This window comes from Coccinella septempunctata, chromosome 2 (assembly GCF_907165205.1).
Source record: "Coccinella septempunctata chromosome 2, icCocSept1.1, whole genome shotgun sequence".
Taxonomy (NCBI): domain Eukaryota; kingdom Metazoa; phylum Arthropoda; class Insecta; order Coleoptera; family Coccinellidae; genus Coccinella; species Coccinella septempunctata.
In genome coordinates, this window is record NC_058190.1 from 13,504,389 (window position 1) to 13,520,417 (window position 16,029).

The 16,029-nt window shown below is 35.2% G+C and overlaps 1 protein-coding gene across 1 annotated transcript in view; it reads right to left on the reverse strand.

Annotated features, from left to right (window-relative positions):
- Positions 1-16,029, reverse strand: part of LOC123307380 (structural maintenance of chromosomes protein 6) — a 51,090-nt gene that overhangs the window by 17,639 nt on the left and 17,422 nt on the right. The window contains exons 9-13 of the mRNA XM_044889661.1: positions 9,396-9,577; positions 2,060-2,180; positions 1,818-2,007; positions 722-938; positions 491-661 (exon numbers count right to left, since the gene is read on the reverse strand). Of these exons, the coding sequence (XP_044745596.1) occupies positions 491-661; positions 722-938; positions 1,818-2,007; positions 2,060-2,180; positions 9,396-9,577 (881 nt within the window). The remainder of the gene's footprint in view (positions 1-490; positions 662-721; positions 939-1,817; positions 2,008-2,059; positions 2,181-9,395; positions 9,578-16,029) is intronic.

Here is a 16,029-nt window from a genome sequence, read left to right on the forward strand (position 1 = left end):
AAATGCGTAGAGAGGAGATGAGTTCGTGTCAAATCAGACCGAAATCATGGTCACCATCTATACTTCTTCGATAGAACGTTATACTTTTCGTTGTCCTGAGGAGGACAAATTGGCTAGTTCGGTTCAGATCGTAATACTTGTTGACATTCAATGAATTAATATTATTGAATTCATTGCCTCACTGTTATAAGAGTTATCTATCTTTAATTAGTTACTTTTAAGAGTAATGTTCTTTGAATTTCTGGTACTTTTCTGATATGTAATGGTTATAATGAAAAAACTGTGGGGGAATTTTGTGTTCAAAGATGTATCATATCAATAAAATAATATTTTACGAAAGTCATTTCATTCATTTAAAAAGGTTGTGAGATAGAACTCAAAATTACATTTTTTTATGGATATTCAACAGACTGTATCTTTTCAACCGAGCCGAATTGAAAAAAATGGCAAAGAAGGGTTTCTTTTGAGCTCAGGAACAAAATTTATATACCTGTAAAGGAGGGAGCCTTTCCTCAAGATTTCTGATACTTTGCTTGAACTTAGTTATTCGAGTTTCTGTTTCATCCATGGGTTTTTTTAGTTCCTGAATATCTTGTTCCAATTGCTCCAAGGTAGCCGCTTTTTCAATCAAAACTTGTTTGATCTCCCTGAATTCGTTTTCCTACAAACACCGATATCATAAAAATTTTTAGTTTTAGATTCAGTTCGTTTTTATAATTACCAAAACGTCGATATTTGCTGCTTCAGGCTCAGGTGCACATCGGATGGAATCAAGCTCCCTACGAAGTTCAGATCTATTGGTTGTTAGTCTTCTTATTTTTGTCTCCAATTCCTTTAGCTTTTCGATTTCAATGTTCATATCATTTTTTATTTTCTTGTACTGATTTATTACAGTCTGCTTTTGATTTTGCAAACTCTGTATTTTTTGTTTCAAATTTCTGTAAATTGAAATTACGATATTATAGCTCATTATATTAGATCAAAAAGATACATTCAAACATGCTTAAACACGCGGCCTTGGCGTATGTTTCTATTTCGCGTTGTCACTGACGAAACGAGCCCGCAATGAAAACCCAAGGTTCCACCAATGAGTAAGGCCTCTGTCTCTTGTCGTGAATTCCACATTAACAAAAAAATTATTTCTTTTGTGTTTGTGCAACGAACATTTCTAGAATCCCTTGGAACTATAGATTAAGACAAAAATATAGATGAACCACTCTTGTATTAAGAGCCATCTATTAGTATGTTACAGTAAACCCAAAAAAATAATTCTAAAATTAATTGTTAGTATTTGCATCCATTGAAATCAATAATCAGAACAGTGATTGCGAGTTTTGAAATAAAAATTTGAAAAGGAAGATAATTGTCCAAATTTAAAATCAATGGTTAGATGTCGCTGCATTCGGAGCAAGTCGATCGTAATCACACGTGAATGATCCGTGATCTACCGAGACAAGGTTCGACACGACTTAAGGTGCATACGCAATACTCAAGACGTGAAGTGGGCCCACGTCAAAATGCGCATGAATCAAACAAAGGATTCTGCGCGGAAGCGTTCAAATTGGTCTTACGTGACGTTTCAAACCATGAAAGTTTTTTTTCTATTGAATGTTTGGGATGCAAAACTCGACCTGACCGACCTATAGTGTCGAATGTCGAATATTCTACAAATGTAGTAGCTTTCGTCAGAAAATATATTAATACCGAATTTCAATTCTACAAGGAATAAAATACATTTCAACCTCTGTGGGATGAAAAGAGCTCCTCAAATGAGGAATTAACAGTACCCTCGTATTTTATATTTTTTTTTCAAATACCTTATCAGTTCACTAGAGTCCGTTTGCAAATATTGTGCTTGATGGTAGTCCGAGCAATAAGTTTTGTAGTTTGGGTCAGGATAATATTTATCGCCCTTAATTGTTACACCTTGCAAACAATTTGTGGGTACATTTGCCCTATTTGAAAGGAGTTCCATAGCTCGTTCATCGTTGGGAATCAGTAGAATTGCTAAAAAATGTTTTGTATCATTTGTATCTTTTGGAATATTATATAAAACTACCTTCGGCGCTTGACTGATCTATTAAGCAGTTTGTAACTACAGGATCCTCAATTTCTAAAATATCAAATAAGCTCACGCAATCGTAAGGAGCTTGCACTAGATTCCTAGATATATCATGCACCTGGAAAAGTAAAAAATCAACAATTACTATGAAAAAGCTTTCAGATGACAATTGGGTATATGTTTTTGAAATTTTTTTAATATTGATAATAGGTATCAACACAACTTTAGCATTTCGTACTAAGGATGACAAATTAGTTCATGCAAAAAATTTCTAAATCAGTTTCGACTGATTTGCTCAAGTTTCTTCAACTGTTTCGTCAGATTTTGTTAAAACTCCTCCTTTGTATTATGTGTTAGTGAACAGAAAACAATTAATTTTTTTTTCAATAATATACCGGGTGATTCATAGCGATGGCTTATAAGACGTTTATGGAAATTAGTTTTCCACGATAATTTTACTGTAAAATTGTATGTATTGTATTGTACTGAAAATTTGTTGGAGTTTTCAACAATGAACTTTCAACCTAAAGTGTTTTCAGACTTCTGCAACATCCGGTTATACAGGAAACAATACTTTCTTATTGCAAATGTACACCCGTTATATCTACCGATCGTTTACCAGTCATAAAATATGGGGTTTTTCAACAAGAACTTTGTTTTGTGAATCGAAATAAAACAATAAATTCAGATGACAATGATTCAAATTTTTATTTTATTCAGAAAAAGATGGTTTGGCAATTATGAATGGAAAATGATATCTTATAAATGTCCACCACGATCACGGTTACAGCGGTGTTAATGCGATTTAACATCTAGCTAGCCCTTTAACGGCTGAATTTCGTGAAATTATGCGATCCGGAAATTTGGTTGGCAATAAATCCATTGCTTCGGTAGATGTGTGACTTGTGGCACCGTCTTGTTGAAACCACATTTTTGTGATATCCATATCTACAACAATAGTAAAACTTTTACAGATCCACCATTTTCATAGTGAATTTTTATTATTTTGAAACGATTTTTGAGTGAAATGGAATGCATTGTAACAATTGTCCAAGTTTCTACTATAGATATGTCAAAAACCAAATGTCAAAACTTTCATGTAGTTCCGGTAGGGCCATAGTGAAAAACAGAGTTCTTGTTGAAAAACCCTATATATCTTGTTAACTCCGTACGGATGAATATCTCCAAGTGCGGTAAAATGGGGTGGATAGAACAGTGATTTCTTGTGGGAGGGAAGACATTGAGGCAAGCTTACTCGAAACCACCTAAAAAATATCAGAGAGAAATATATTTCTATCCTGATGTTTCAGATGTTTGATGATTATTATCAATTAGATCATTGGCCAGGTATTTCGAATAGAGACATTAGTCCAGACGAGGAACGACATTTGACATGCATATAATTCAAGGAACTCATGCTCCAAAGTAGTTAGTTTTTACGTTAAACCATTTTTTCATTTTATATTGAAGAATATTTGCTTCGTATTCCTTCGTATCCTTTCAAATATTAATAAAGTTGGCGTTCATGAAATGAAGTGAAAAAAATCTAAAATATAAGAAAAAAATATTTCTATGTTGTTATATATTCTCGATTTTATATTTGTTTATCTTACACCCTTCTGTAGAACAAAAGCAATATGGACAAGCTTTCAACGTTTGTTTCCATTCACCCACCACGAAGACGAATAGAAACAAACGACATAAAATTTCCATTTACTAAAAAAATCGCGAGTTTATACATCGAGCTTTTCGTCATCTTGCCAATTTTGCAATTGCATTTTTCAAGCAAAAAATTAACTCTTTGCGTGCCATCTAAGTGGAACACAGTATTCGAAGGTCATCCTATGTAGAATTACCAATAATATTAACGACGAATTGGTATTTAATGAATAGGGTGTATTATTAGATCCGAAAGCAAAAATCTAAATTTCAGAGTCCTGTTCTGTTATAATAGGGGTTCACATAAACTGTGTGGTAGCCTGAGCTAACAATAACTGCCAGATTTTGGAAGAATTTGTTGAACGGCTCGAGAGTTATAGCCACAGATCACAGAAACAAGTTTAGTTTAGATGGGAAACTCCCCCGAAAAATCGTATAACTGATAAAGTTTCAGATCTCGTCGGACAGGTGGCGCGAAGCCGCGAAAAGCACAGACTGGAGATACAAATTTTTTGTTTCTGTAATCTGTGGTGAAAAGTCAACAAATTGACAAATTCATGATAAGCTGGAGTTCTTTTCTGATTCTGCTGCAATAAAATTATTAATTAAATAATGTGGATAGTGCAGCGTTGAGAATTAAGTGTTGCGTTCTTGGATGCCAAGACAGCCGAAGCAAGCGACATCGGTTTCCCGAGTCCGATAACAAAAGTTTTGAGAAGTTACTCAGTATTATTAATCCCCAAAATTGTACCAATTTGAGCATGGCACAAACTAATGATGGGTTTTTTGTGTGTGATCCTCATTTCGATAGGCAGGTATTAGTTTATCAATTCAAACTATTGGATACCAAAAAATATTATTGGGAATTCAAATGTAGATTGCAGCGACATGGTGTTGACAGTTCGAAATAAAAAGTTAATGCAGTACATAGAAATACCAAACGATTAAGATTAAGTCTAAAAACATGGTGTATGCACTCGTCAATTTTCGAATGGAATGACATTAGACTAAATCGAAAATAAGAGATTCGTTTCGTGGCGGCGCCACCATGTTCTATCCTTGTTCTATGAAAGAAAATCTAATGATACTCTCTCACTTTATTTTTTATATCGATCACAGATTACAGTCATCTCTGTGTTCCTGATCCATCAAAGAATCCAAAAAAAAAATGTACCGGACTATTTTCTCAACTGTTAACGAATATTTGTGATTTACACTTGAATTTTCGTTGTGAAAACGAATCTGCAGATATTTCAACACTATCGAAGGATTTGAAGGCGTACTATTTTTCTTCAAGAAAATTTCTGTTTGACAAATTGCATTCGTGAGGAAGGTAATTCAATATGATTACAATAAAGAACAGTTGATTGGCGAAATTTTCAATATATTCAGTTGCAGAAACGCAATTTTCGCTATACTTGTGAAGAATATTTGAAGAACAGACTCGAACAGATTAACGCATTTCTGTTTCTTAATTCATGCTCACAATTAACATTACGTATTTTCAATACAGTTCCTTTGATCAAATATTGCTGAAGTTGTCATAAAACTGTTAACTCTATCCGTACCGAATGTTCATCTGATTTGGCTCTGCCTCAATTTCCAACAACTCTTAAGAGTGATAGTCCAACAACACTGAATTCTTATCTGTAGTTCTTGATTGTCCATGCAGAAAACTGAACGACATGTTCAATAAATGAATGTTGTACGACCTTTCTCGAAAGTAATACATTTTCACACACCAATAATGGATTATAAATACAGCACATTCGCAAGTCGTAGGAATGCATTCAAATTATTTTCAAATATCAATTGACAACTGTCAATTCCTAAACAGCGCTACCTACAGTGGGAAAAACGAAACTTATCTCTTATTTTCGAAACGGGAAAAACAAAATCTAATCAGTGCATACACCATGTTTTTAGACACCTTACAAACGATGCAGTAGTTGTCATTTTTGAAGGGGATTTTGAGATTTTCGTCCAATAAATACTTTTTTCTCAGTTGATAGTTGTTTTCTCTCAATTTTGAAGATTGGTTTTCGAAACTGGATTCAAGTGTGTTAATTATTATCAATTTTAGGTCAATAAATGTCATGATTAGTATTTATAAAAAAAAATTCCGAGTATGTTCTGCATCAGCTGATAAATAAGAGCAATATTTTTTGAACCAAACTTCTAGGCTCTTTACACGATCATAAAGAAGGAAATTGATTTATGGTAGCCACAACTACGATATCTTCTCCATTATATACAATGGCTAAAATTGCAACATTGATGCTAAGAAAACTTGTCCAAGTTGAACTGGGAATCAGAAATTATGTTCTGAATGAATTTTGTGTGAATGTTATGGTAATTCATATGTATATCCACTAACTAGATGGAAAAAGTCCTGTCTGAGGGAAACAGATTTGTTTTTTGTGTAAATCCTTTCATTTTGAGGTTATATATCCAGGTTATTTAATTCACCTCCTATTCTTCGTAACTGATTTGAAATGTACAAAACCTTCATCATGCTATAAAAGGACGAGTTACATATGTCCTTAAACATTGATTAAAAGTTCATTTCATCGTGGAAAATAGTAAAAACTGACATCTTCACAAGAAATTCGTAATCGAAGATTTGCTCAAAGGATACAAATTATGGAAACTTCACTAAGCTTTCCCCATTATCACGAGATAGATAAAGATATTTTCAACAGATTAAGATATATTTTTTATGAAAGATCTCATTGAAACCCCAAAATATTCTCCGTGCACTTTTTATTTACGAAAATTGACACCAGGGGCGTATCGCTTGTTTTGAATTCCCAATTGTAAGCGAGTTGAATTTTTGTGAAGCGAAAATACCAATATTCAACAATAAATTCAAGTCGCTTGCAATAAGATTTTTTGGCTTCCTGGAGTGGGAATTGATTAACTAATCCCTTTGAAAGAGCATATTTCAAATTCTCCTCTTAATTGTTGATAAAACAGTGTCCGCTATGAATTTAGTTCCGGATCTCGTCCGCTACAACAATAGCGCCAATTGATATTTCGCTCATCTAAACTTGTTTCTGTGATCTGTGGTTATAGCTAACCGAAAGTTCTGCCAAATCATTAAATCCCCCCGTATCTCAGAAACGAAGAGCCTTACAATATGTGTAATTGATATTTTCTGGTTTTCCTAGGTCCCACCTATTCGCTATAAAACTATATACAGTTCTTGTAAATGGATATAAAAACATGAAAAATCGATACGATTAACAAAGCATTTCGTCCAACGGCCGTTTTCAATTAATCTATCTATCCATAGTTTTAATTCCTGAAGATAGAAATACCATCTTACTTCTTTTCTATGATCTATTTGTAGATAGAATTTAGAACGGTTTTCTCTACCGTCAGTAACTGAAACGATGGATAGATAGTTTCAGTGGCGGGTCATTTGAACCAAGGAGGCTAAAATTTTGATGAGCAATGAATTTGAGTATTAGCAGTCAATCAATTACATTTTTTCAATATAATAAAAAGTGATATTTTCTCTGAATTAATTTTCTTCGGAAATGGTTTCCAGAATAAATTTTGTCGTTCACCGAAAACGAATCGTCCAGCCTGGAGATGAGATTTATTTTTTGCCAGGATATTACAGCTGACTGAAATTATTTCCCAAAATCCAATGTACAATAGTTTCGCAATGTTTAATTTACTCTATTTTATCCATTATATTTCCGATCCAGTATTAACCCCTGACAGCAAAAATCACGAATAATCCAGAGTTCGAGTTCACCACGAAGTCGTTAAATTGAAATGAACCCGTAAATAGCCAACGAGGCTCAGCCTCCTTTGCCCTATTGAAAGCTCGAATATTCCCACTTTCCCAGTCAGTCGGCAAGCTGATGAGAACTGTGAACGTACGTATACTTCATTCAAATTTATTTTAGCAGTCGGTTGGCCATGAAATAATTTTCTCAAGTTTTTGTAACTAGAACGAAGTTAGGTTGGCACTCATGAAATGTCGTTAATGTCATAACGCCGTTGCCACAACTTATATCAATTTTTATTACGAAAATTCGAAAATGCCGAAAGTGATTGAAAAAAGAAACAGGGTTTCAGGAAGTGCTATTTAGAATTCAGGTCCGCTAATTCAAATTGTTATACCCTGATATTCTAAAATCCACAATACGTCAGACGGTAGCGAACATATTCAAGGTAAGAGAATTTATATAATGTTTCATCTGAATCTAAACGACTTATATTTCAGCTGAATATTTCCACAATGAGAAAGATTGTGAATGAAGAGTATGACAAAGAATTTCCTTCTATTGGGAGACCCAAAAAAGTGGTGGCATTTCAGAATTTTATGTTTGAGTGAATTAATGCGAAAAGTTAACTACAGGATTTTCGATAAATGTCATCGGAGAATGAGTTCCCTAAAATGGATTTTTCTGTTTTTCATTTGACTTGTCCTATACAATGTAAATGTCTTAAGGTACTAATAAATACCTAAATATTATAATTACATCAATGTATTAAGATGAATAGCCACAAATACGCGCAAGTTGCCCTGTTACTGTTTATTCATGTGAAATTTTTGTTCAACGGTGAAGTTGCATCTTCTTGAAACTTCCTTCAACTCCTTTTACTTATATTGATGCAAGATGATTTTTATTGAAAAATTTAACATTCTTGTAATTATCTGTTAATTCCTTCGGGAGATACCCATTGCCAACCACTGCATCATATGCATTTTTGAAATCTACAAATGATGTAAGCCAAAGAAGATAACGAACATTAACTCTCCTCAAGCTAGTGCATATTATGATATTATACTGATCTCTTGTATTTTCCATGCAAACAACTGGATTTGGTATGCCTTCAATCAGTTTGTATAAACTTCAATTATGTTCGTCAGATATTTTCCGAAGAGATTCGATATTTGTGATAAAATACGTAATAACAGAAACTTTTACGTAGAATGGGCAACATAGCGTTGATTTAAAACCCAAAAATGTTTTGACAAGCTTCATAATCCCACATTTTCGTACTATACAGAGTGAAATGTGTCAAATTCCCATGGCCAACCGACTGCTAAAATAAAGTTGAATGAAGTATAGTCGATCGCGTTCATTACGCTGTCGGCGGAGTCAAATTGGCGAATTGCCTCCTATAATATGCAACACACATTACAGTATAGCGCCACGGCCGCCAAATGTGATGATTTTACCGAGTTCGAATCGAAGGATTTTCATCATATAGTCCAGGCGTTCTAAAATATTCAGTTGAAATTTATTTATGAAAATTATTATAGGTTAGAAATGTATGCACATTTTGAATCTTGCCGATCAGCTGTATGAGAAGGAGTAGCCTCCCTTGCCTCCTCTGACGAGCCACCCTTGGATGGAAAAGGCCCGTTAATCGTGTGGTCGTGTGGACTGCTTCGTTTCGAACAAAATACTATCGAGTCGTACGAGCCATGCGACCAGACTATAACTCAGCTACGGGGTAGCCCAACATATTACTAATAATTTTTTTGTATAATATGTTGATATTACATTATGTTGATGCAAATTTTGCAAATGTTAGCTTTTCGTTTTTGATGTGAAGCTATCATATTGCCATAAATTCAAGTTAAAGAAATTATTCTTTCTTTTCAACACTCAGATATTCTTGGAAATAAAATAAAACAGGAAAGTACCTTATGGAAAAATGTAGAAGTTATTACAGTTGGAAAATTACTCAATCCAGCGCTCTTGAAAATTTGTAAGAGTAGGTTATTGTCATTTTTATTATCACAAATGAAAGAATTCAGAAGATTTGGTCCAATATAACCTTCAGCAGCTACAGCCCATTTTTTGTCTTTGAGTTTGATGTAGCTTCCTGAAACAGTTGAAAATACACACTCTTCAACAATAACAATGCGTTTTTAAAAAATAATGAAAATAATCTAACAACTAATAGTTTCGCTTTATAATTTCTGATGTCCAAAAGACTTATCTTAAAGAGTTATGTAGGTATAAAGGTATGACTATGGGTAAAACCATACATTTATTAAGCCCATTGGAAAGATTTTCTGAAAAATAAATCAACTGAGTGGAAAAGCTTAATTTTGTATCCACCTGTTGACTTAGAAACTAATTAACAACTTTTCAGCAAGAACCTTTTTTTACTTCGATGAAATGATTGACGTGAGGCTTCATTCTTTCTTGTCCCCACCAAAAATTACACGGAGAACTACAGAAAGTATTTTCATGAAATTAATTTTCATTGTGTTATCCGGGAGGACAAGAAAATCTAAACTATTCTAGAGTTTTTGTCACTTCCAGTTATGCCAGAAGTAGCTTCTTTCCAATTGGCATGCTTAAGGAGTTATAATATTTTCGGATTCTCCATCAAACAATGTCCCCTCCGACCTTGCTCTTGTCTACGCTTCTGACTAGTTCAAATGTCATCCGAAACGTACGGAAGTTCTATGTTCTACTTGGAGAACAGCACATTGACCGACGTAGCATCCCAACACTGGAACTGTCAGAATTCTCAGGTTTTTCCGAAATTGGAAACTGCTTTCCAACCTCTTTCATAAACCTTTGTTGAATTTTCTATTAGTTCACCTGATTAAAAAATTTTATTTTACGCCTTCTCGCAAAAAGGTAATGTATTCTCAAAATTATTAACTACTCAATTTCCACGTCATTTCATGCTTTCATCATGTATGAAAGGGATCCACGTGTTATATCATAAATAAGCTACAAAAAAATTGGTTATCCTCATTAGTAGGTACTGCTAATTTGTAGGTTCACTCGATTCACTTCGTTTATGTGCATTCTCATAAATACACAGTGCGCGTCAAAATCAGGAAACCAATTCATTTTCTCAGAAGAAAAAAATATTTGGCAACAAAATCTTGAAACAGGTCAATTTTTTTATCACTTTTACCCAATTTTTAAGCATTTTTGAAGTATTTTTGTTGCATCCTGTGCCATCCCCATCAACCCACTAAATTTTTTAACAGGGAAAGCGGGTAATGTGGTACTTCTTTGGAAAGGTCTTTGTATCATCTTTACAAGCGTACAGAAATTTTCAAGAATTTTTTTTTTTTTTTAAATTAGTTAGCTCAAAGAGGTTTTCAGTATGTGCACTTTGTCATGGCTCATTTACTTTGAGACGATGGTACCTGATGAAATTTGTCACCGAATGAAAGTCATTCATGCACCACTTTCAATCCTTTTCAACCCCTTCACGTGAAAAATTAGAATGTGTGAAATACTCCGCTTCAGTTATGATCTTAAGTAGATATGTTAAAAATACGTTGAAACTTTTTGATAAAATAAGTACTTAAGATCATATTTAGCTTCCCACTTTACATATTGCCAATTATTGTTCTCGACTTTCAGATGATCATGCCTCCTCTGTGGACCCTGGGTTAAGTCGCTTTCCAGCCTCGATGTGAGCTTCTCTGATATGGTTCAACGATCAATTATAATCTATGAAACTGGTTGACAGTACCTCGTCCTGGTTTCACTCGGGAAGGTCTCCTCTGATAATCGTATACTCCCTGGTTTGGTATGATCTCCTCAATAAACTTTTGAATACTCATGTTCATTCATCTTGTTCGATATACAGATTATATCCTAAGCCTTCTGTTCTTCTCGAAACCAAAGATTAGTGGTTTCTCATTTTATAACTACCAAAACTTGTCAATTGTATCTTCTATTTTTCTGATGAACGTTCTAATCATGCTTACTTCTAAGCGGTATGCCTCTGAATGTTGTTTTCATTGATGAATTTTGCTCTCTCTTCAAGACCAACGTTCTCAACAGTAATTCTAATATTATTGCTTCACTCATATTGATGTATTGATCTCACAGATTTAACTTTAACCTATTGTATTTTCACTCTTTTCCTGCAACATTATTACAACTCAGCTTCATCATTAAAATTCATTATTGAAAACTTCTGATTTTCTGCCGGAATAATGAGGTTCTTGCAATAAATTTGCATTGATTGCTCTGCCACCGTAAACATTGTGTTTAATATTGAATTAGTTGAACGTTCTCAGTGTCTAAGTCTAACTTCATGTGACCCCTCATTTGAACTACTCTAGATTACCTCTGTTTTTAGTTGGATAATGTCACTCTGAATGTATAGATGTTGTCGATATTTGTACTTATTACTGTATTAGCCTCATCCGGATGACATGTATTTTATGCTTGTGAACGATGTACAATAAATGTTTTTACACTACCATCTCCAATTTAATTATCTGGTAACAGTCCACAACAGTAATTTGCCAAAATCAATTTTTGTGAATTTTTTATGAATTGCAAATAAACATATAGCACATTTAACAGCGTTTTTCGTTGATATCAATTGATTCCAAACAATGTTTAGATGAAAACTAACATCCTGATCACAAAGCAAAACCATACTTTTGTTTTGTCGCTCAGGATGTTTGTTTTCTGATAGAAACAAAGTCAATATTGGAATGCAATACGAGAAAGAGAATTCGAATTTCGCGCCCCTCAATAAAAAAACAGAAAACTGTTATCAAAAAGTTTTCCTGTATTGACAGTGCGTTTTTAGCGCCATCTCATTGTCACGCGTGTTTTCACTGGCCAAAATGTAGTCGGTTTTTAGTACTAGCGATATGAGGGCGTTTCCTATCTTTCTACTCTATAATCTTTGATTATATCTTTTCACTTGACAAATTCTTATGACATTAAACTTCAATCATTTTTCAAGAATAACAATTATTTTCACAATGCAAGATATAACAATCTGCAACTGCAACAACATAAGTGTACTGCCCACCACGTCACACAATTTCAACTGACATTTACAAGGAATTTTCTGCTACCCTCGAAAACAAGTTCACTGCTGGAGGCGACTGGAATGCCAAAAATACATATTGGGGTTCCAGATTAACAACAACTAAGGGCCGTAACTTGCTGCAAGCCCCGATTTTCAAAAATTATAAACCCTTCTCAAACGGAGAGCCCACATACTGGCCAACAGAACAACAGATTTCTTTATACTGAACAGAATCCCAACGCAAAACTGTTCATTGAAGTCGAGTTATGACGCGCCTGTTAAAGTTGACACTCCACCAACACTCTCTACAAAACACACTAACTGGAACCACTTCCGAGAATACATAAATGCAAAACTAACCTGTAACATGCGCATAAAAAACCGATAGAAATAGATGAAGCTACCAAACATTTCACAGAAACAATACAACAAGCAGCCTGGCATGCAACTCCCTGGATAAAGAAAGAAATTCCCAAAGCTATTAGCACACCCCTACATATAAGGCAACTCGAAAAAAGGAGAGCAAGAAGTGTGTGGCAACGGTCGCGCAACATGAATGATCTACACCAACACAGAAGATTGGCACGTAACCTGACAAAGGAATTAAAAGATGCGCAGAACGCTTACTTCGAACAGTATACTGAGCAACTAACTACCGAAGATCACAGTTTATAGAAGGCTACGAAAAAGCTCAAAAAGCCAACACCTAATGGCTGGGCAAGCTCAAACAATGAAAAAGCTGAGATCTTCGCATCACATCTATCGGGGGTTTTCGAGGAGCCAATGGAAATTCCAGGCTTCGAAAATAATGTACAAGAATTCTTGGATGCACCCTGTCAGATGTCGCTTCCGATCCAGGCAATATCTCCCAAGGAAGTGAAAGCAGAAATACGAAGGCTTAAAAACCACAGAGCACCAGGACACGACCTAATATCTGCGCAAATCCTGAAAAACCTGCCCAGAAAAGCTTTCCTCACTACCATATACAACCGCATGCTGAATCTGGGCTATTTTCCAATCCTATGGAAATATGGTCACATTATCATGATTCACAAAATGGGAAAACCTCCACATGAACCAGCATCATATAGACCAATCAGTCTCCTCCCGATCCCTGGAAAGGTCTTCGAGAGAATACACCTCAAAAGAATTCAAGATGACCACGAACCAACAAATGTTATTCCTGACTATCAATTTGGCTTTCGCCAACAGATGTCTAAACTCCACCAGACAGAATAGTCAATGTTATTGCAAACTCACTTGAAAACAGTTCTGTAATGGTGTCTTCCTGGATACCTCACAGGCATTTGACAAGGTATGGCATGCGGGGTTATTATATAAGATCAAAAAAATCCTTGATAACAAGTACTACTTTATCATGAGGTCATACCTCGCTGACAGAAAATTTTCGGTCAGATACAAAGACTCTCGGTCGAACTGTCACTGCATCAAATCTGGTGTATCACAAGGCAGTGTACTGGGACCATACCTGTATTTGCTTTACACCGCCGATATGCCAGAAGCCAGAAGCTTGATACAACCATTGCAGCATTTGCAGGTGACGTCGCAATATTAGCCTTTGACGAATATCCGGATATCTGCACCAGAAAAGTCCAAGAACACCTCGATAAATTAAACAATTATTGGTATAAAACTTGGAGGATGACATTAAATCACAATAAATCGACACAAGTAGTTTTTTCCACACATATCAATACCTGTCCCAGCATAATATTTAACGGAGTTGCTATACCTATGAAGCAAAATGTCAAATATCTCGGACCGCACCTGGACCAGCGACTTACATGGCAGAAACATATAGAAGCCAAAAGAAAACAGCTAGACATGAAAGTTCATAAAATACACTGGTTTATCGGAAGAAGATCAAAATTAACTATTCAGAACGAACTGCTACTGTATAAGGTAGCTCTCAAACCCGTCTGGACCTACGGTATACAACTCCATCCAAAGGTTTCAGTCTAAAACCCTTCGATTGATAGCCAATGCTCCATGGTATATCACCAACCAAAGGAAGGAAGATCTTCCAAATACCATTCATATCAGAAGTCATACAATGCACCTCCACTAACTACCAGGGTAGACTACAGGGACACTCAAACGAGTTAATAGAAAACCTTTACTGACTGAAAAAGACATGGCCTGAAGATCTCCTGCTCTGAAATACTAATCGAGTAGAAGTGTCACTGGACATTTCACTCTCTTTTTCATCTATTCTTGTTACAGCCAGCACAATTACTTAATACCTTACGTGTAGATTGCATATTGAGAAATTAAAAAAAAAGAAAAAAAATTAATTATTATTATTATTATTATTATTACATATAAATGAAGGCTGAGGACTAAGTCCTATATAAGCCTAAAAACTAAAGAAATCAATAAGCCGACTGAGTGCATGCAGAGAAAAAAAAGAAAAAAAACAATTAATATATGCGTGGAAACAAATTAACCAAATAAGCAACTGTCTATTTTGTTTTTAAAACAATTCACTGAGTCAGAATTCACTACATCACCAGGTAAGCCATTCCATGTCTCGAATATACGGTTGAACAAAAAATATTGTCTCTGTCTTGTGGCAAACTTCTCCTTTTTCAATTTGAAAGTGTGACCTCTCAACCTCGGATCATTGTTGAAGATGAGAAGTTCTCTAAGATTACATCTCTTCACAAACCTTTTAGGGCTTTCACTCCCAATCTCTGAAACAAAATTAATTAAAAATGAAATCAACGATTTGCTCCTGCGTGAATTCTTGCACTAATTTGTCAGGAGCAAATTAAGTGCAAGAATTCACGCAGGAGCAAATCGTTGATTTCATTTTTAATTAATTTTGTTTCAGAGATTGGGAGTGAAAGCCCTAAAAGGTTTGTGAAGAGATGCAAAATCCTCCCAAAATAAATTTCAATTGATATCTCTAAGATTAGCATAATTATACTTGGCTATACGGAAAGATATGATAAGGTCCCCACGGAGTCGACGTTGGTCAAAAGCTATCAGTTGAGCCATCCTCAGTCTTTCGGGATAGGTTGGCCGCACTTCACCAAAAGTCATACGCGTGGCTCGACGCTGAACACTTTCCAACAAGTTCCTGGACACCACCAGGACCGGACACCACACTGAACCTGCATACTCCATAATTGGACGAACGTAGGTTTTGTACAGTTTTATCGAACTTGAATATGATAAGTGAGAGAACGTTTTGCGGATGAGGTAGATCAGCGTATTGGCGCGCTTGCATGTGGATATTATGTGTTCGGACCAAGTTAGGTCAGCGTTAATAGTCACTCCCAAGTCCACATGTGAGGACACTATGCGTAACGGTTGACCGTTTATTGTGTACGAGTGGATTGTTCTTTCCTTGGTGAAGTACAACGCATTTGTCGACGTTAAGAGGTATCAGCCATTCCGCACACCACTGACTAATCGAGTCTAGGTCTTCTTGAAGGAATTGATGCTCGACTATGGCATTTCCATACAGTTTAGTATCATCGGCCTAAAACGACTTG